At 33.9% G+C, this 22,631-nt stretch overlaps 1 protein-coding gene and 1 long non-coding RNA gene across 2 annotated transcripts; both read left to right on the forward strand.

The window, feature by feature from the left end:
- The first annotated feature begins 1,576 nt into the window (after positions 1 to 1,576).
- Positions 1,577 to 20,571, forward strand: ALB (albumin). The gene is made up of 13 exons (XM_049789929.1): positions 1,577 to 1,709; positions 2,397 to 2,454; positions 3,812 to 3,944; positions 5,047 to 5,258; positions 5,801 to 5,933; positions 7,069 to 7,166; positions 8,647 to 8,776; positions 9,976 to 10,190; positions 11,476 to 11,608; positions 13,775 to 13,872; positions 15,044 to 15,182; positions 18,134 to 18,357; positions 20,400 to 20,571. The coding sequence occupies exons 1-13, from the start codon at positions 1,631 to 1,633 to the stop codon at positions 20,554 to 20,556; spliced, it is 1,809 nt and encodes a 602-aa protein (XP_049645886.1). The 5' UTR covers positions 1,577 to 1,630; the 3' UTR covers positions 20,557 to 20,571.
- A 583-nt stretch (positions 20,572 to 21,154) lies between these two features.
- On the forward strand, positions 21,155 to 22,233 carry LOC126032270 (uncharacterized). The gene is made up of 2 exons (XR_007503838.1): positions 21,155 to 21,375; positions 22,072 to 22,233. It is a non-coding gene; the product is annotated as an uncharacterized LOC126032270 (long non-coding RNA).
- The last annotated feature ends 398 nt before the right edge of the window (positions 22,234 to 22,631 follow it).

Raw genomic sequence — 22,631 nt, forward strand, 5'->3', positions numbered from 1 at the left:
AGTTAATTTAAATGAACTATTTTCCCATGGAAGTTTTCTTGTACCTCCTAAAAAAGACAATATTTTTGGGGGGGTTCATTAAAATTTATTATTTTCCAACAAATAGCCAAGTAATTAGAAAGGAAGTTTTTCCTATAAAACTGAGCTTACAAAGGAATGGGAGGTCTGTGTGGAGGAGCCCATGGGACACTGGTAGAGGAAGTAGGGCAGCTCTGGTAATGGGTGTGGTGTTTGGAACATATATATGCATGGAAAAGTATATACTAACAATATTTAAATTATGGCACCTATGGGGCTGGAGAGATAGCATGGAGGTAAGGCGTTTGCCTTTCTGACCTTTCATGCAGGAGGTCAGCGTTTCTAATACCGGCATCCATATGGTCCCCCCATGCCTGCCAGAAGCAATTTCTGAGCCTGGAGCCAGGAATAACCCCTGAGTTCTGCCGGGTGTGACCCAAAAACCACACACCACGCACACATCCACAGGCACACACACACACACACACACACACACACACACACCACACACACACACACACAAAATTATGGCACTCTCAATAAAAATGGAAAATTGAAAAATAAAAGAATTTTCTGGGAAAACATGTTTTTTTAATTGCTTCCTCTATATGCAGTGCTGAATTAAACCCAGGGCCTCGCACAAATGAATTAAACTCTCTGTTTTGGCCTTTTAATATTAAAATGACCAATTTTATCTCTAGTTGTTGTTTCCCTCAGTGATCCCCCTTTTCTTATTTTCTTTCTTTTTTCCCATTATTCTCTCTATACTTCCTTCCCTCATTTTCCTCCCTTTATCTCTTATTCCTTCTTCCTCCCCTTTCTCCCCTTTCTTTATTTCCTCCTACCTGCTTCCCTCCCTCCCCTCTCTATCATCTCTTTCTTTTATTTCCTCCCTTTCTTCCTTCCATCCTTTTCCTTTATTTTCTTCCTTTCTCCCTTCCTGCCAGTGATTGAATCCAGGGTCTCACATATGCAAGTCAAATATGCTACCTGCGAAACTATATATATATCCTTAGCCCCATAGCTTTTCCTTAGTTTGCCACCTGAGTCAACATCAGCTTTTTCAAATATAACAGAGTGCTCAGAAGAAGGAAAATATTTGGAATCATCTAATATGGGTGTATATATGTGCAATTTTTCATTATACTTATTAATAAAAATACTTGCAATTAGTAATTCAGAGCTCATTTAAATATATCTTATTTTCTAAGCTCATCATTAATGTATGCCTAAATTTGTTGCAAATATTGAAAGCTATAATGTTCATGCTGTTATAAACAACAGATAAAGAAAAATAATAGTGAATGATTAGGTATAAATCATTTAAACTCTTATGTAAAATTTAATGGCAATGTATAAAACTTTAGATGACTAGACAAGTCTTGTGTAATAAACAGTTCCAGATGGTAAAACATAGCGCAAGGGATTTAGTCAAACACTTTTTTTGGGCAAGAATATTTTGAATTTTGTAATCACTTGGGAGCCAATGAAATTCAAAGATTGAGTCTAGTTAATAATCTAATAATTATTGGGATAAAGAAGATAGTATAGAGCTGATTTCCTCTCATCATTCTACCTTTCCTCTTCTAGTTACCCACAAACCTTTGGCACAATGAAGTGGGTAACCTTTATTTCTCTTCTTTTCCTTTTCAACACTGCTTACTCCAGGGGTGTGTTTCGTCGAGATGCACGTAAGAACTCAGTTTCTATTGCTCAGCTTCCATTTATATATAAATATATATTTCTTCTTAAATTTTGTATCTCCAAAGTAGTTATTTTTACTAACACTTGTTATAGAATGTGATAGTTTTTTACATTTGTGAATTTGTAGGAACTCTTAGGAAATGTGCTTATTAATATATTTCTATAATCCTAGGTGAAATAAAAAGTGAGAATTGTTTAGTGATCATAAGTCCTTTTGCACATGAAGAAATTTAGAGTAATATAAACTTCACAGAATGTAGCTTAAAATGTACTTTAGGACTCAAAAATTGTAAGGACTTATTCAATATACTTTGACTTTTAGAATATAAGAGTTATGTACTAAATAAAAGTATATTATATTTAATTTTAGGCTGTGTTTTCAGTAACTGGTAGTATATACTATAAGAACATAATATCATATCTAATTGGGTATAAACCTCTATGTATTCTAAATGAATTTTTTAAATAGTATTACTAGTGACTGAAGAACTTCTGCTTAATTGCAGAAGAAATAGGTAACCATTGTTCTGGAATTTTCTGTATAAACAGGAGTCTAATACATGGTAGGAAATAAATACTTAAGTCAAATGTAGAGAAATATAAAAAGAAATATCATAACCAGTTGTTACCTTTAGAATGTAAACAAATCTTATTTCTTTTTTCCCCGCATTCAGACAAAAGTGAGATTGCTCATCGGTTTAAAGATTTGGGAGAAGAAAATTTCAAAGGACTGTAAGTTAAAAAAAATTAGAATCAAATTTAGTGTTTTAAAATCATTTTTTATTGTTCTAAAGTTTCTATATTTTGTAATGATTAAAGTCTACCCTTTGGAACAATACTATCCAATAGATAGTACTTTTTGAATTGGTATAAACATATATAAAGGCCATCAATATAGTAGGACTAATATAGTAATTGTTGCTGTTCATTTTTGGGTGAAGCCTAGCTATGTATAGGGCTTACTCCTGCTCTGTGTTCAGAGATCATTCCTGGGCATACTCAGAGAACCATATGTAATTCTGAGAACTGAATCCAGGTCGAATGCATGATGCATAAGTATCTTATCCACTGTACTATTTCTCCTGCCCTAAACTGTACTGGATTTTAACTTATTATATGCCTCTAGTTACCTGTAGCTAGTGACTACTCTTGGACAATGTGACTCAAGAATTCATTTATTAAAATGAAATAGCGTAGGCTTATAACATATGTGTTTCAGGTGTATATTATCATAATAAAATCTATATATACTTATCATATTCACCACTAAAGTCAAATTTTATTTTTAAATGTGCACTTGACTCATTTTATATGGTTTACCCACTGCCCTTCTCTCTTCCCTTTCAACAACCACTAATTTTGTCTTAGAGCCTGAAGTTTAGTTTTGTTTGGCTTAGTTCATTCATTTATTTTACCCATATACTACATGAATAATGTTGCATGTTGTTTTTCTCTTATTTCACTTAGCATAACATGCTCTAGATTTATCTCTATTGTTGCAAATGAAAAGATTTGATTTTTCTCTTTTTTTTGGTAGAATAATATTCTGTTGTGTTCTATAAACCATATCAGAACTCTTTAAACCTGCATGAGGTGGACAAGATTTAAATATATTTTTGTTCTTGTGGATCATTATATTTTATATTGATATTTACATCCTTAATATTTTATCTTTATGTTTTGAACCCAATAAAATAAGGAAATAATTTATTCTCTTAAGGTCAGTATCATTCCATAGACTGAAAAATGAAGAGTGTGTGGATTTTGCTGTTTTGTTTAAATAGTTCAAAGTTTTGCCATAGCTCTAATGTTAATATTTCAGTCTATTGAGTATATACTTGCCTTGCTTGAGTACTATAACATGTATTGACCTGGACACATATATATTAAAATCTGATAGGAACACATTTGTCTCGTACAAAGCTGTATATACATGGTTAGGCTTTAGAGACTAATATCAATAGTCTCTTAGGTCATAGTAAAAAATTTGAGATATAGAATACACATAGATACATTATTTGTAGCCCATATGGTATCCTACTTTATTTATAAAATTTTATGCTGCATTATTTCTTGTTCTTTCTTTCAGAGTGCTGATTACCTTTTCTCAGTACCTCCAGAAGTGTCCCTTTGAAGAACATGTTAAATTAGTGAAGGAAATAAATGAATTTGCAAAAACATGTGTTGCTGATGAGGCAGCTCCAAATTGTGACAAGTCACTTGTAAGTATGCTTACGATTTTTAAGTAAACCCGATTATTCCAAAGTTTTCTTGTTAATAAGTCTCATTTATAAATAACACTGAAAAATGAGGGTAGCCATTTTTCTATGATAGAGATGTTCTAGCTATACCAACTAAGTTAATATTTCTTTATTGAGATGGCATGAAAATTAGAGAATTGAAATAAAAAATAGTCATTTGCCTAAGTTTTTTTCAAATGTGAATTTTTGAGGAGAGGAATATATATCAAGTGATTGATCAAACTAGCATGTTTAAGACCCCCAAGTTCAGTTGTGGTGTGGATGCCCAACTTAGCATGACAGGCTTGAGCACTCCTGGAGATGACTGTAAAAACTTTTCTTGGAGTTTGATTAGTTTAGGAATTAATAGTGATCTCAAGTGATCTCAATTAATAGTGATCTCTAAATTATAATTTAGAAAGCAATAAACTGATGTCTGTGCTAATTTTTCTACAATATAAAATATTACAACTATATCATTCTCCAATATCTATTTGTAGACATTAACATAATTACATAAAATTAAAAAATAAGGGAAGTCATTTGTCCTGAAGAACTTTGAACTTTTGGTGTTCCCAGACAGGTCACCCAAGAGAAGTTATATGTTTTTCTCACCACTCAATCAATATATACCTTTCTAGGAATAAAGAGCTTTTAAAAAGATATATCACTTTTAGTCTTATAGAAACTACAAATAGAGAGGCTGGAGAGATAGCATGGAGGTAGGGCATTTGCCTTGCATGCAGAAGGATAGTGGTTCGAATCTCAGCTTCCCATATGTCCCCCAGAGTATGCCAAGTGCGTAGAGCCAAGAGTAATCCTTGAGTGCTGTCGGATGTGTGTAAGCCCAAAAACCAAAAGAAAAGTCCAAAAATCAAAAAAAAAAAAAAGAGAGAGAGAGAGAGAGAGAGTGAGAGAGAAACTACAAATAGATAATCAAGTCAAGGGAAACTAAGACTGAGAAAATTGTTTATTTGATATTATTTTGTAACCAATGTGTATTGGTATTACATTGTAATACCGATGGGTATTAAAGCAAATATAGTATTGCCCTGCAATTTAAAGTTTGTTTGCTTCCATTTAGCAAACTCTCTTTGGAGACAAACTGTGCACAATTGCTTCTCTTCGGGAGAGATATGGTGAATTGGCTGACTGCTGTGAAAAACCAGACCATGAGAAAGGTGATTGCTTCGCGCAGCACAAAGATGATAACCCAGATCTCCCTCCAATGGTTAGACCATCAGCAGATGCTTTGTGTGCTTCTTTTCAGGCAAATGAACAGGAGTTTGCAGGACAGTAAGTGATCAGATTTTTAAGGTTCTGAATGGAAAATTGTGGTATAAGTCAAGATAACAGCAATAAAACTTTTTTGAAATTGAACATGGGAGCTTTTGCTCCTTGTGACATTTTCAAAGAAATAACATGATACTCTAAAATTCTATGTGATAAAATTTTGGTGAGAGATTTTTGGAAACAAACACTGCAGAATATCATGTTCTGTGTAAATATTTGATGCTGACATGTATTGAATATGATGAGTATACATTCTCAGCATTGATTTTTTTTTAGTCAGTAACACTTTATCACTGGTATATGTAGATGTATGTATATATTTAGTTGTACATACAAGTGCATATATGTATTTAAATGTATGTGTATATATTTACTCTCACTCTGAGGTAAAGAGTGACAAAGGAAATTATATTATGTAAAATAAACATACTTAGTAAATTAACTGAAGGTTGTATAGAACATGTGGTGTGAATGTTACAATTTTTCTTGTTACACTATCTACTATATTAAAGTGACTGCCTGCTATACTTTTTTTCAAAATTTAGTTACTTACATGAAATTGCAAGAAGACATCCTTACTTTTATGCTCCAGAACTCCTTTACTATGCTCATAAATATAAAGAAGTTTTAAAAGAATGCTGCTCAGCTGATGATAAAGCTGCCTGCCTGATACCAAAGGTATTACTTGTAAAAATGAAAGAACCAATTCACACTCAAGTCTGAGAGCTGCAGAGATAGTACAGGGCTTAAACTACAGACCCTGATTCAAGTCCCTGCATTCATGAGTATGGTTCCCGGAGCAGAACTAGGAGTGAGCATAGAGTCAAGAGTAATCCCAAAGCATTATATAGGCTATAGACCAGTTCTTCTTCTTCTCTCCTCCCTCAAATATCAACCAAACTCAAACCTCAAATTTGGCTCTCTTAGAACTATATTTAAAGAAAATAACTTTCTGCTATGCATATGTTTATATGGTCAAAAAATCTTTTCTCCTTATTCCACTACAAAGATACTTTATTTTCTTTGCAGATTGATTGACCAGAATAGACCTGACAGAGGGAATCATTAAGTAATCTAAATATTCAACCCTTTTTATGGATCTTATCTCTTTAGTGGAATGGAGAAATGTATTTATAAAATGAAACAGCAAAAGGGAGCCCTCCTTTATTTTTTATTTCTTATTTGAGTTGGTAACTTAAAGTGAAAATTTAACTGAGTTTAGAAACCTGAGGTTTAGGGTTTGGAGTGATAGAACAGTGGTAGGGCATTTGCCTTGCATGTGATTGACCCAGGACAGACCTGGGTTCGATTCCTGAAGTCCCATATGATACCCCATGCCAAGAAGCAATTTCTGAGTGCAGAGTCAGGAATAACTCCTGAGCATCATCGGGTGTGGCCCAAAATCCAAAACCAAAACTAAAACCAAAAAAAAAAAAAAAAAAAAAGAAGAAGAAGAAGAAGAAATCTAGGGTTTATTCACCTATGAGTATTATGTACCAAATTTTCTTCTCTTGGAGTCTACTCCAAGATTTATGAATTAGGGAATTTGTAATCAGTAAGTTTTTTTTTTTTCATTTTTCTATTTAGTTTCCTTTTCCCTAAGAATCAGCTGATTCTTAACTATTTGCATCTTCTACTATAAACAAACTGACCATTAATTTTCTATGTAAAACAATGACTATTTACCAACAGAATTTGGGAAGAAATGATTTCTTTAAAATTTAATTTGACACAGTCACATATAAACAGATAAAGATGTATTTATGTGGAATTTTTCTTTTTCAATTTTTACAAAAGTATTGTTGTTTTGTAGATGGATGTTCTGAAGGAAACTGTAATGAATTCAGCTACCGGACAGAGATTCAAGTGTGCCAGTATTGAAAAATTTGGAGACAGAGCTTTTAAAGCATGGTATTTTATATTTAGTTTGTGACTCTTTAGTGGAGGGTTTATTTGATAAAGTTTACATTTATATGGCATCTTAGGAACTGTTTTACATACTTTTTTTATAATTTATAGAGATGAAATTAGAACATCAATGGGAATTTAAACATTATTTATAATACACTTAAAACAGAAGTCTAAGTAAATTTAGGGTGTATTTTTTCTTTCAGGAATAATAAGGAAATATTTATTTATCCCTCAAGAGAAAGGATCTTATTCTAAAGGTTCATTATGTTTAAGATCTCTTAATTTTATCTTCCAACTTCATTAGCTTATAGCATCTATTTGTCCCTTTTGCTTAGTAATTAAATTCAGTCATCAAGATTGCTTCTGATTTTCTTATGATTCTAGTCTATTCTTAAGCTCTTAATTTTGCTTATACCTTTGATTTTATCTTACTCATATGATTCTTGAACAATCCTTTACAAAAAAAAAACCTGAAAAATCCACACTCTCCCACACATTTGCTAGTCAGTAATAGATCATTGTCAATAGGGATTAAAGAAAATATAGATATTTGTCTCACTTTCTTCAAACCACCTGTTGAATGAAGCATTTCTTTTCTACCAATACTACTACTGAAATAAAACAAATTTCTCAAAAATCAGCATACCATGAAGCAAAACATAATGAAACTAGATAAGGGACCAGAGTGATAGCACAGTGGCAGGGCTTTTGCCTTGCATGTGGTCGACCCTGGATGGACCTAGGTTCAATCCCTGGAATCCCCATATGTTCCCCTGAGCCTGCCAGCAACGATTTCTGAGTGCAGAGCCAGGATTAACTCGAGTGCCCCAGGGTTTGGATCAAAAACAAACAAACAAACAAAAAGAAGCTAGATAAGACTGGTTTTGGGAAATAAACCTTTTCTTTAAAAAATCATATTTAGGGGGCCGGGGTGAGAGCGCAGTGGTAGTGTGTTTGCCTTGCACATGCAGACCCAGGAAGGACTTGGGTTCTATCCCCGGTGTCCCATAAGGTCCCCTAAGCCAGGAATAATTTCTGAGCACATAGTCAGGAGTAACCCCTGAGCATCACTGGGTGTGGTGCAAAAACCATAAAACCCCCAAAATAATATTTAGGAGACTGAAATGAATTGGGAAGTTATAAAATTTATTTTTCAAAGAACTTTAGCAATAAGGAACAATATATTATATTTGATTAAAAATAGAAAGTTTTTATGACATGTTCCAGTTTATAAAATGTTTTCATATGTATTATCTATTTCTCTCTTTCTCTTCTCTCTTTCTCTTTCCCAATTCTATCATAGGGAAGTATGTCCTAAAATAACAGTTCAAAACTAGCATTAACATAAGAACAAGAGAACTTTATTTATTGTTTCTATGTATTTTGTCCTAAATTTTCTTCTTAGGTTGCATTTTTTTTTACCACTTTCTCCCAAAGTATCATAAGCTAATGGTGTTTTGATGGGCAATTTTCTTTTTAGGGCCCTAGCACGCCTGAGTCAGAAATTCCCCAATGCTGACTTTACAGAGATTTCCAAGATAGTGTCAGATCTCACCAAGATCAACAAAGAATGCTGCCACGGTGACCTACTTGAATGCGCAGATGATAGGGTAAAGAATTTTCATATGCTCTTTGGTATTTTATATTCTTACTTGGTGGAATGACTTTGCTTAGTGTTATTAGTATTAGGTGACTTTGGATGCTGGTTTGAGCTTGTTTTCATGCCTTATCTGCTCAATCCTTTCTCATCCCAGGAGTGTTTTTTTTCTTTCTCAATAAAAGATCTTATAAGTACACTCTAATTTGTAACCCTTTTCAGTGATTTTCTGAAACCAAAATCTCAAACTAAAATAGGACAATTACAATGGCAGATTTCTAAAATGTTGTGGGTGGAAGGAAAGTGGAGTTAGAAAAAGTTTGATATCTTAAGAGCCCTTAAGAAATTATTTCTACTCATCTCTACTTTTTTTTTTGTTTGTTTTTGGGTCACATCCAGTGACGCTCAAGGGTTACTCCTGGCTATATGCTCAGAAATCACACCTGGCTTGGGGGACCATATGGGACACCTGGGGATAGAACTACAATTCGTTCTAGACCATAGACTAAGCATATATTCCTTGGTCTTGAAATATCTGCATGACTGTAGTGACTTTCTCATTATGCTCCCCATCTCCCCTAAATTACCAAAAAGGCTTCACAGAAAAATCATATCCCCATTGTATGCAAAAAATATTTTGCCTTACAATTTGCAAATGCAAAGGAATGCTATGGAGGGTGAGGCACTTATCTTGCATGTGGTTGACCCAACACTGACCCCTGGTACCCCATATGATTCTTTTTTTTGGGGAGGGGCACTTGCAGCAGCGTCCGGTGCCAGCGCACGTCTGGGGCCCCCATATGATTCTTTCTTTTTTGTTGTTTTTTGGGCCACACCCGGCGATGCTCAGTGGTTACTCCTGGCTGTCTGCTCAGAAATAGCTCCTGGCAGGCACGGGGGACCATATGGGACACCGGGATTTGAACCAACCACCTTTGGTCCTGGATCGGCTGCTTGCAAGGCAAACGCCGCTGTGCTATCTCTCCGCTCCCCCCCCCATATGATTCTTAAGCCTCACCAGAATGATCCCTGACCATAGAGCCAGAAATAAGCCCTGATGTAACCCCAAAACAAAACAAAACAAAAACAAAAAGTCTTCAATGATTCTGAAGTAAAATGTGGTCACATGAACATGTTTGCCTGTAAGAATAAAATCTGAGGAGAAATCATAGCACTAGTAAACATTGAGCTATTTCCACTAAATTGCTCTAGATGGAGCTCGGCAAGTACATGTGTGACAATAAGGACTCGATTTCCAGTAAACTATCGCAGTGCTGTGATAAACCATTGTTGGAAAAATCCCACTGCATTGCTGAGCTAGAAAAGGATGATATGCCTGCTGACCTTACACCAATAGCTGCTGACTATGTTGAAGATAAGGACGTTTGCAAAAACTATAAAGAGGCAAAAGATGTCTTTTTGGGCACGTAAGTGGATAGAAACTATCCTTTCATGGCATATATAAATAATTTAATAAATAAATGTTTTTAATCTAGTTTCAGATAAAAACATGGTTAAGAAGATATGCTTAATTTTCCCCTGGATTGACTACAATTTCATGTTTTCTATAATGTTATTTTATCTTTCCTTTCCTAGCCTTTAATTATGTAGAGAAATATTAGTTTTATAAACTGTTACAAATAATATATATGATGGCAAAGCTTAATCAATAGATAGTATTGTAAAATAATACATTGCCATTTTAATTTTCACTTCTACCCTATTTTTGTGGGGGGGCATACTGGTGATGCTCAGGGGTTACTCTTAGCTATGTGCTCAGAAATCGTTCCTGGCTTGGGGTACCATATGGGATGCCAGGGTATTGAACCAAGGTTCGTTGTAGGCTAGCACCACAAGGCAGATTCCTTACGGCTTGCCCCACTGCTCAGGCCTTACCCTATTTCTTATACATTAGAAATATTTCCAGAGGTATCTCTAGAAATATTTTCTGTACATAGTGAAATTTTTTAGTCATTCATCCAAAAGTATTTCTTGAACTTACTATACTGCCTATATGTGAATCTTTCCTGTCTATGTATGTATCTGACAGAGGAAAAGTATAAAGTGAACTATGGATTCTGCTACTAGGTGCTTTGCATTTAAAGTTCAGTAGACTGGCAAGGCAGTATTTAATAAATGAAAGAAAAAAATGATGATTGCATAGTCACTTTATTGTGAACATAAATTGTATTTTTTTGTTTTTGGATTATAATAGTATGATAAACACTAAATAATATTTTATAAAATTGTGTGACCTTCAATATTTCACTCAGAAAGACCAATAAAAATGTTTAGAAATGATTTATGAATATCCAATCTTTTAGAGATGTAAATTGAATCAAAGTATACATAGGAAATAATTAAAAGGTTTCATTCATTAAACATATTTCAGGTCTTGTGTAGACTCCATAGATTACGCCAAGTGTTTCTTACAATTTGCCTTATGAGATGGATATAATAATGATGATATTCATTCTATAGAAAAGTATAATTTTGATAGTTTTTATAAGTTACAAAGATTCAGAGTAAAATAAAAGAGATAACTATGATTTGAATGCATGTGCATTTAACAGGGCCTCAAGCTTTAACCACTAAGTTTACTGCATACTGTTTAGTCAAATTTATTCCTTTCACATAAGTTATTTTTGAAGTTAATGTCATCATTTTATTTCCTTTGTAAAACTACCTCTGTGTTCTTTTTATTTGTTTTAGATTTTTGTATGAATTCGCAAGGAGGAATCCTGATCACTCTATTGCGATGCTGCTTAGAGCAGCTAAGTTCTATGAAGTAACACTTGAGAAGTGCTGTGCCACTGATGACCCTTCCGCATGCATTGCCAAAGTGGTAAGTTTCTTGAAAGGCAAAGATGGTAGCACTTTGATGATTCTAATAAGGACAAAATAAAAATAGAGTAATTTAAAGCTTTCTCAGATATACATTTTAATTCTGTGCCCTTAAACATTATAAGAGAAATAGCCGAAAAAATAATAATTGTTTTGGGGACCAGAGCCTTAGCACATACAGTGGACTCAGTCTTCATCTCTGGCATTCCATAAGGCTCAAGACCGTAGGAAGTTATCTCAAGACCTGTCAGAGTTGATTCCTGAGTGTGGAACCAGGTTTAATCCTTGATCACTGCCAGGTATGCCTCAAAACAAAGGCAAAAGCAAAACAAAGCAAAGTGTTTTGTAATAAAATGCATCAGAGGGGGCAGAGTAATTAGTACAGCGGGTTTGGGCATTTGCCTTGCACATGGCCAATGTAGGTTTTATCCTTGACATTCCATATGGTTTCTTGCCTGAGCCAGCTAGGAGTGATGCTGAACTTCACCAGTTGTGTTTCAAAACCAAACCAAACCAAAATGCATAAGAAAACTTAGAATATCTGAGGGATACAACCTGTAATTCACAAAGGCTTGATTGTAGAGGTCCAGAAGAGGGTTTTAGGGCTCACAGAGCTTGTGCTGTCCCTGCTCAATACACTGATAGGGCCAGTTCTGTCATTTGAGAAGGTTTCAGAGACTGACTCAGTGATTTAGGAAGCACCTAGAGCAAGCATTAGTTTTCAAGCTTAAAACTTGGTGCAAGGCAAGTAATAAAGAGATCCTGGCCTGCAGCAGTCTGGAGTTTTACAGTGAAGGAAAATAAAGCAAAACTAAAATAAAAAAATTGACCATATCTTTTTTGTTTGTTTTTGTTTTGGGGCCATACCTGGCAGTGCTCAGGCATTATTCTGGCTCTATGCTCAGAAATTGCTTCTGGTAGGCTCAGGGACCATATGGGATTCCAGAGATCAAACCAGGGTCTGCCACTTGTAAGACAAATGCCCTTCTAGCTGTGCTATTGTTCTGGCTCCTGTCCATGTCATTTGTCCTTTTAGAATAACTGGAGGATAAATTAATATAAAGTAATTTCACACTACTCTTTGGATTTATAATTTTTTTTTGGCCATACCTGATGGTACTCAATGGTTACTCCTAGCTTTGCACTCAGAAATTGCTCCTGACAGGCTCAGAGGACCATATTAGTTACTGGGAATTAAACCCGGGTTGGCTCTGTGCAAGACAAATGCCATACCACTATGCTATTGCTCCAACCCCTGTGTGTGTATACATATATATGTATATATATACATATATATGTATACACACATATATTGAATTCAGAGGAAGATTGTGGAATCTATCCATTTAGAATATTTCACATCTTTTTGAGAATATGGAATGCTATGTATGGCATATTATAATTGGATTTTAGCTATGCTAATATTGCAAAAATTTCCAAACTTCAGAACAGGGTAAATTCTGACTTCCATTTATTACTAAATGCCAAGCACCGGAAATTTCACATAGTCCATTTATACCAATATTTATGGTAAAATTTCTTAAGTCAGTGATCTCAGGATTCAATTGAAGATATGGCTTAAAAATAATGATCAAATCATAGCCATTATTTAATGAAATTTTACTGTTGCTAACACAATTTCAATAGCTCATGTGGTTTCTGGATTAATTCTCTGTGGCAAATATTATTATTATTATTCCATTTTAGAGGTGAGGATTTTTAAATCTTGGTATGGGAAGTAAAGTTGCAAAGGGAAGAAATAAGTCAAATGACAAGGCTCAAAAACTAGTCATGATGGTGCCGGAGTGGTGGTGCACACTCTAAGCTAGGACAGACCATGGTTTGACCCCCCCCCCCCCAGCATCTCATATGGTCCCCAAGCCAGGAGTAATTTCTGAGCACATAGCCAGTAGTAACCCCTGTGCATCATTGGGTATGGCCCAAAAACCAAGAAAACAATTATTCATGTTCTGGAACTTCAAGATTCTTAACCACTTATCCTACATATCATACTCAATAAGCAGTTTGGATACATTATAATATATTTAGCATCATAGCTCTATTTCATGCTGTTGAGAAAAATGAAGAAGAAATTTACATTTCTAGAGGATATTCAATCTAAAATATCTGCAGGGAATATGTAAGCACAATTCTTTTTATCTTTCAGCTTGAAGAGATAAAAAATCAAGAAGAGGAGCCTAAGAATTTAGTCAAACACAATTGCGATTTTTACAATAACGCTGGGGAACGTGAATTCCAACTTAAGTGAGTATTTTTAATTACTGTATATGTTTAAAATAAAATTTAATCAAGTACTTATCATAGAACTTTTAATTATAAGTGACAGTATGCATTTTTCATACAAATCATAAAAACACCCACTAAAGAATGAAAAGCAAAATATTTGATGGTATAGAGACACCTGTATCTTAATGCAGTTAAAATATTAGCCTATTGAGGCATGGAGGAAAAAAATACCAAATTTGGGGAAATAGGAGTTGAGGTTTCTGATGGTTAAGAAATAGTTTATGGGCAAACCAAAAATCTGAATTAGGAAGAGAAAACAATAGACTTTGAAGAGATGTAATTGAAAAAGTATTATATAATCTGATAGGTTAATGTCTTTATCTAATAAAATAATATTCAGGAAGGTAAAAACAAGAAGGAAAACATATTCAGTAGACATTTATTGTTGAGTCTGCTCATGATAGCTAACTCTGAACTATGGATGCCAGGTAAAACAATGAAAAAAAACCCCTGAATATTCCCTTTAAGCAGATCACAGGTTTACTTTCAGTGGAGATTGGCATTTTCAATAAGTGAATATTTTATACATGTTAGGTACCACGCAGAGTATATTTTCTAATTTATTTTAATTTAATCATTGTACCATACCTATTGAATCATATATATTTATATTATATTATAAACAAGAAAAAATTTTCAAATTATCACAATGCTAATATACATATATAAAATGTATACACATGTAAATATATTAAGCTTCCAGTAAAATTAAAGGAAGAATCAATAAGTATATTGTCACATAATATAATAAGGTAAACCACTTTTTGAAGATTATAGAGTATAGTTGAATTCAAAACCGCTTTTAATTGGTTATTCACAGCAACATTTTTCTGAATCCTCTTATTTTTGTTGATTTGAGAAAGTGCTCTCTGCTTCACCTTTTAAACATGGTTTCTTACCTAAGAAGAAAAATGTCTGCCATAGAGTGGCAGGCACAGGAAAGTGTAATTTGGAGGGTGGGAAGCAATTGGGGACATTAGTGGCAGGACATGTACACTGGTAAAAAGATGGGTATTGGACATTGTATAACTGAAGCTCAGTCATGAACAATTTTGTAATTGTATCTCATGGTGATTCCATTAAAATTTACTAAATAAAAAAGAGCTCATGGGCTATTACTTTATTACAGGCTTTTACACCGTTATACCCAGAGAGCACCCCAAGTATCAACTTCAACTCTTGTAGAGATTGGTCACGGTCTAGCAAAAGTGGCATCCAAATGCTGTACAATTCCTGAAGAAAAGAGAATGTCCTGTGCTGAAGATCTGGTGAGTCTTTAAAAATATAGTACAGTTAATAATGATGAATTTTTACTTTTAGACATTGAAAATACTTTCGGAATCACAGATCAGAGAGAGAGAGAGAGAGAGAGAGAGAGAGAGAGAGAGAGAGAGAGAGAGAGAGAGATCTATGTGTATACCCACCCATCTATGCTAGTGAAAACCCAGATGTATCTCACCTATCTTATTCTGACTTTCACAATAAAAATTGAGATAAGGTCCCGATTGTTATGACAAAATCCCACGATATTTAAATACTCCTTTCTGACATTATAAAGAACTCCTTTCGTCTTTTTTGGTTTTGTTCTTTTTGGGGACTACATCTTGCAATGCTTAGGTATTACCACTGGCTCTCCACTCAGGAATAACTTTTGGTGGTGCTTGGGAGAACGCAAGGGAAGCCAAAATCAAACTTGAGTTGGCCACAAACAAGGCAAGAGCCCTATCTATGTGCTTTTGCTCTGTTTACCCTTTCTTTGATCTGTTATTAAATCAGTATAAGATAATTTCCCTCTACTCAAACATTGTATCCCAGGACTCTTTTGAAATACTTTAATCAGTTCTTTAATAACTTTCATATATAAATTTACTTTAATAACAGGTGATTATTATTGACATGTAGATAATTCAAAGAATAAAAGAACTTTCCCATAATAAATATCTTGCATGTGACTGGCCTGGGTTCAGGTCTGCCAGGAGAGATTTCTAAGTACAGTCAGGAGTAAGCCCTGAACTAAAACAAAACAAATGAAAAAAGACCTTTTCTGTTTCCTTTGTACTGTATTATCTCTTATCTTTTATTTTTCTTACTTTTTCTTTCTGGCTTATTGATCCTTTTGGGAGCTCAGCCTCTTCAAACATACCTCTAAATTTTTTATTTTATTAAGGTAACACTGCTTATAAGAGTATAGATGCTTGTAAGTTTTAGGCATAGAATGCTACCATGTCCCACCCACCACTGAAGTGCCAATATCCTTTTACTGCATTCCTTTGAATCCTTTCCTCTAGTTCCCACACCCCCTTGGTAACCACATTTCTGTAGTCAGTCAGGTTCTAAGATTTTATTTTTGTCATCTAATTCCTTGCTTTACTTCAACATATGTCACATACAAATATTTTTCTATCTGTGTGATTTCCTTGATTTATCTCAGTATGATTCTCTCCAATTTTGTGTATGTTGTAGCAAAAGATAAAATTCTATCTTTTCGGGGCCGGTGAGGTGGCGCTAGAGGTAAGGTGTCTGCCTTGCAAGCACTAGCCAAAGAAGGACCATGGTTCGATTCCTCGGCGTCCCATATGGTCCCCCCAAGCCAGGAGAAATTTCTGAGCACTTAGCCAGGAGTAACCCCTGAGCATCAAACGGGTGTGGCTCGAAAAACCAAAAAAAAATTCTATCTTTTCTTGTAACCAAACCCATATTACTTTGGAAACATATATTATATTATATCTTCCTTATTAACACTCTATCCAGTTAGGTACTTGGGTTATTTCTTAATTTTTATTAATAGCACAGAGGTACAAATTTGCTCATACATATTTTAAATTAGCATCTTTTATGCTTGAAATAAATTCTTAGGAGTGGAATTGCTAAATTATATGACAATTATATTTTAATTTTTTGAGAAAAGTCATACTGTTTTCCGTACAGACATAACCAATATACTTTTCCAACAATAGTGAAGGAGGGTCATATTTTTCCCTTAAAAAACCCACCACACTTATTTCTGTGTTTTTGGATATAAAACATTTTAATAGATGTGAGGTAACAACTTGTAATCGTAATTTTCATTTCTTTGATAATGGGTAATGATAAATATACTTTGAATATTAGGCCTTTGTCAGAAAGATATTAAGTAACTATTTTCTTCCATTCACTTTAATGTCTTTAATATAATGATCTCCTTTCACAGTATAGACACTTCTTAGTTTGATGAAAGCCCCTTTGTTTAGTTTACTTTTCCTTGTCAATGAAGTTGATTACTGTCTACACCACCAAAGAAGATAGAATTCTATTGTGTAGATCTAAGAAAAGCAAATACTTGAAAACAATCTTGGATTCAGTATATTTTTTTAATAATCTTTATTGAGACCTATGTGAATTACAATTCTTTCATAGTTATATATGAATTAGGGCAATTTCCACCACCGATGTTGACCTCCCTCCATCCCTGTTCCCAGCATGCTTCCCTGTCTCCACCCTTAGCACCCTGGACTGCTATTGTAACAAATCCCTTTTGTGTATAGCTTGTTGTTGTTTGGGTCTCTTGATTCTATTGTCGTTAACTTTGGGTTGTGTATTTAGGGCTGATCATTTTTTATTTCCACTCAGTGTTCATGAAACTGCTTGCCCCTGATACCATCCACGTTTTTTTTTTCATCTCAATTTATGAGGCAGAACAAACTGACTCATGTTCTATGGTTCTGTTGAAAAAACAAAACAAAATAAAACAAAACAAAACAGGGATGAGCCCCTGGAGAGAAGCTATGAATTTAAATGTAAAAGAAGAAAGAAACAGAAAAAAAAAAAAACAGAACAAAAGAAAGTTAAAAAAAATAGGAGGGAGGACTGGTGTGGCAAGGTTTTATTTATTTTTTTGCATAGGCACAGTTATTGGGGGAAATTAGAAAGGAAATTCCCTTGGTCTATGAGATACAGGGTTTCTTCACCCTTGAAGCATACTGTCATGGGATCATCTACACAGGATACAGTCATTGTTGAAACCCAAGTTTTTTTTTTTTTTTTTTTTTTATTGTGCCGGGAAATGTTCTGCTTAGTTGTGGTTATCAACATTAGTCTTCTGTAATGAGAGATCTTGGTTTTTGAACAGGTCAAAGAACAGGTCTTTGTTAAAATATGAAACATACTTTTGTTAATTTGAAAATAAGAATTCATGAAAAATGTTCAAATTTGAATTTCTGCTCTCTGTGCTGCTTTTCAGATGACTGTTGGCCTGAACCGATTGTGTGTGTTGCATGAAAAGAACCCTGTTAGTGAGAGAGTTACCAAATGCTGCACTGAGTCCCTGGTGAATAGACGGCCATGTTTCTCTGCTCTGGCAGCTGATGAAACATACGTTCCCAAAGATTTCAAAGCTGAGACATTTACTTTCCATGCAGACATCTGCACACTTCCTGAGAATGAGAAACAATTCAAGAAACACGCGTAAGGAATATTTCATTACTTCATGAGCTTGTAGTTTGATAATGAGGACTATAATTTGAAATGAACAACTGTATTATAAAATATTCACCCGCTACTGAAGAGTATTTAAGTGTTGAATTTTTTAAGTTGGTCAAGATTTAAGAATTCAATGGAGAGCTTTTTATTTTTTAATTTTTGTATTTAATTTTGCTGACAAATAACTTAAAATAATATATATATATATAAGCTGCAGTACTATAATATTTTAAATCTTGTCTAGTAAACAAAAGCAAGTATCAATGTATGAATTTATTCAGAAAACAAAGTATTAGAAATCACAGAAAAATTTGTGTTAGGCATGGATGGTTATTTAAATTTTTTTTAAGGCACCCACATATGAGGCAAATTTTCAAGCTGTTACATTTTTTCTTTCTTTTCTTTCTTCTTCTTTTCCTTTCTTCCTTTCTTTCTTTTCTTCTCTTCTCTTTCTCTCTTTCTTTCTTTTTTCTTTCTTTCTTCTTTCTTGCTTTCTCTTTCTTTCTTTCTTTCTTTCATTCTTTTTTCTTTCTTTCTTCCTTTTTCTTTCTTTATTTCTTTCTTATTCTTTCTTTCTCTATTTCATCTTTCTTTCTTCCTTTCTTCTTTCTTTCTTTCTTCTTTCTTGCTTTCTCTTTCTTTCTTTCTTTCTTTCTTTTTTCTTTTTCTTTCTTTCTTTCTTTCTTTCTTTCTTTCTTTCTTACTTTCTTTTCTTTCTTTCTTTCTTTCTTTCTTTCTTCTTTCTTTCTTTTCTTTCTTTCTTTTTTCTTCTTTTTTTCTTTCTTTCTTCTTCTTCTCCTCCCTCCCTCCCTCCCTCCCTCCCTCCCTCCCTCCCTCCCTCCCTCCCTCCCTCCTCCCTCCTTCCTTCCTTCCTTCCTTCCTTCCTTCCTTCCTTCCTTCCTTCCTTCCTTCCTTCCTTCCTTCCTTCCTTCCTTCCTTCCTTCCTTCCTTCCTTCCTTTTTTTTCTTTCTTCACACCCAGAAATGTTCAGGGGTTACTCCTGACTCAACGCTCAGAAATCGCTCCTGGCAGGCTTGGGGGACCATATGGGATGCTGGGATTCGAACCATCGTCCTTCTGCATGCGAAGCAAACACTCTACCTCCATACTATCTCTCCTTCCCTGTTATGTTTCTTCTGTAAATTTTTGCCTTTTCAATTAATTTAATAAGATTATTTGTATTTTTGTTGTTTAGTTTTGAGGATTTTTTTTGGTCACATGAATAGTGTGAGAACATTTTCTCCTTTTCTGTAGGATGCATTTTTCTTTTACTGATAGAATGGAACTTGTATGAATAATTTCTAAAAATGAAAATTCTGAACTTTAGCTATTTATTGTCGAAGAGTTTAGAATTGCATGAACTTCAGCAACATAAGATTTCTAATGTCTTTGCTGAATTCTGATCCTGAACATAGATTTATGTGTAGTAATTGTGTACCTTGAATCTTGGGTCTTCAATGCACAAGGCAAACACCCTACCCACTATACAATTGCTCCATCCCTGAGTCAGAATAGTTTTATTAATAATGGTTTCCTCACTAACAACATTGAATAGAGGTAAATTTCAAAAACCAATTATATTTATTTTTAGTTTAGAAACTATTAATGGAGTCCAAGATAATTAAGGTTTTTAAAGACCAGTTTTAAGTCTTCAGTAGATTAAAAAGTGTTCTTAATAGCAACATGTAAGATCTGAATAATATAAATACAATGAAATGCTTCTTTTAAGATACTTACTGAAAAAATGATTAATATAATAGAACTTATTGATACTACATATGTTGAATAGTTTACCTTGATTATTTCATTTGATCCTTCCACCAACTTATAAAGATGTATTCTATTTTCAATATTATGGTAATGAGAATGTTAAAGCACATAGTGGAATATGATGGGCCTCAACCTCAGAGTTGGTAGACTCTAAGTCTTAATATTTAAGCAATAGTATTGCTGTGTTACCATCTCCGTCCTACTTTATGATAGTAATCTTTTTCCTGTTTTATTTTATTATTTTAATTTAATTGTAGTACATTTGTCGAACTAATCAAGCACAAACCGAAGGCAACTGATGAACAACTAAAGGCTGTTATTGCAGAATTTGAAAAATTTATGGAGAAATGCTGTGCAGCTGATGACAAAGAGGCTTGCTTTGCTGCAGAGGTACTGGAGTTGTCTTCATTTTAATAATTTGCTTTGTTGAGTTTGATCATGCTGGGGCCAGGGATTGCTATATCTGGTCATTCTATACATTGGGCCAGGAATATTCATCTATGTAAAAATTCTAAATATATCTAAAATACTTCTTATAATCTGGGTCATTAACAGATATTTAAAATATTTTTTCCAAGTTTAGTATATTTATAAATATCATTTAGAAATAGTTATAAGTCCTAAAATATTTTAACAGAGGTACCATTGAGCCAAACTGTAATTTATTTAAGTACTTGAATGAAGAGTGAAAATGCAATTGGTTGAACCTAGTACTTGATTTCATGAATTGGTGGGAAAATAAAATTATTATTATTATTTTTTGGTTTTTGGGTCACACCCGGCAGTGCTCAGGGGTTACTCCTGGCTGTCTGCTCAGAAATAGCTCCTGGCAGGCATGGGGGACCATATGGGACACCGGGATTCGAACCAACCACCTTTGGTCCTGGATCGGCTGCTTGCAAGGCAAACGCCGCTGTGCTATCTCTCCGGGCCCGGGAAAATAAAATTTAATTAACCATCTAAATAAGTTAAATAGTTAACATTTCTTTCCAAGAGGTGATATTAATTTTAATTTTCTTGTCACTAAATTTCCTTCTGGAGAACCTAGTACTAAATACGAATGAAAAAATATGCATAGGATTATTTTGCAGCCACCACTGAGTATATAAATAATGATTTTTTTTTCTAATAGTGATGCTAATGTTTCCCCTATTCTGCCATTTCTTTGTAATCAGGGTCCAAATCTTGTTGCTTCAAGTCAAGCTACCTTAGGCTAAACTACAAGCATCTCAGGTAACTACACTATGGGTATATATGCATGTATGCAATATATGATTATATATTTACATTATGCCATTATTATTAAAATATCAGTGATCAATCCAACATTTGCCAACAAAGACCAGTTCTTTTTTTTAACCATTTTTATCTTTATTTAAACATCTTGATTACAAATATGATTGTGATTAGGTTTCAGTCATGTAAAGAACACCCCCCCCCCTTTACCAGTGCCCAGGTAGGAGTTCCCCAGGAAGAATTAACTGTCAAAGACATTATCAAAGAGATACTCCCAGAGACCAGTTCTTAGAACTGTCTCTGAACAGTCAGAACTGTCTTAGAACAGTCAAATCACTGTTCTGAGTTCTTTATATATGTATGTTTGCACACAAACATACACACATATAGGAGCTTAATTGTCAAATAATAATGATAGTCAACTCATACAACTATTTGTGACTTTGAAAATTGAGGTATCTGATGTCATACACTAGTGGTGAAGAGAGGACTTTATAATATTATGGTTTGTCCTTTGCTTTAATCTAAAAGAATAATTTAGCAGCCATGTATGTAAAGCAGACGCAAATTATTTTTAATGGTGAATTGAAGAAAGATAATCTAAGCTATCTGGCACTAACTTAAATACACTTGAAAAACATATGCTCTTTTATAAATAATACTTATATTTGTTTTTGTTTGTATTTTTTTCAGGCCATTCTGAGAATATTAAAAAGAAAATGAATGGAAGATACAGAGCTTATTCACTTGTTTTTCAGTTGCTGTAAAACAAAAAGGTCCTGTCTAAATAACACAAATCTGTTCACACATCTTTCCTTTTCCTTTGGGTTGCAATTAATAAAAAAGTAAAAATAATCTAAAAATGATGTGGGACTGTTATTTTTTAAAGATGTATCACTATCCTAAACATTTTATAGTTTCGGTGAGTCTCATATTCTCTCTTTGCCCACTTCAGAGGCTGATTTGTAGCTCTTTTGACAAAATTAATTGAAAGAAACGTGATTACCTTTCTTTTAGGGTTTTATGTATTTTCAACTTTTTAAGTATTATGGATTATAAACATTCAATCAATATTCAGTGTAATATTTTATTACAATAATTTTGAGTAAAAGAATAACTAAGGTTCTAAGAAAAGTATTTAAAATATGACTTTATCCCATACTACATATTACTTTAAAAATGTGAGGGTCAAAAACTATGGGTTTTTGACTATAAGGGCTATTAATTATATTAGAAAAATTTAATCCTAGAAA

Source organism: Suncus etruscus, chromosome 16 (assembly GCF_024139225.1).
Source record: "Suncus etruscus isolate mSunEtr1 chromosome 16, mSunEtr1.pri.cur, whole genome shotgun sequence".
Taxonomy (NCBI): Eukaryota; Metazoa; Chordata; class Mammalia; order Eulipotyphla; family Soricidae; genus Suncus; species Suncus etruscus.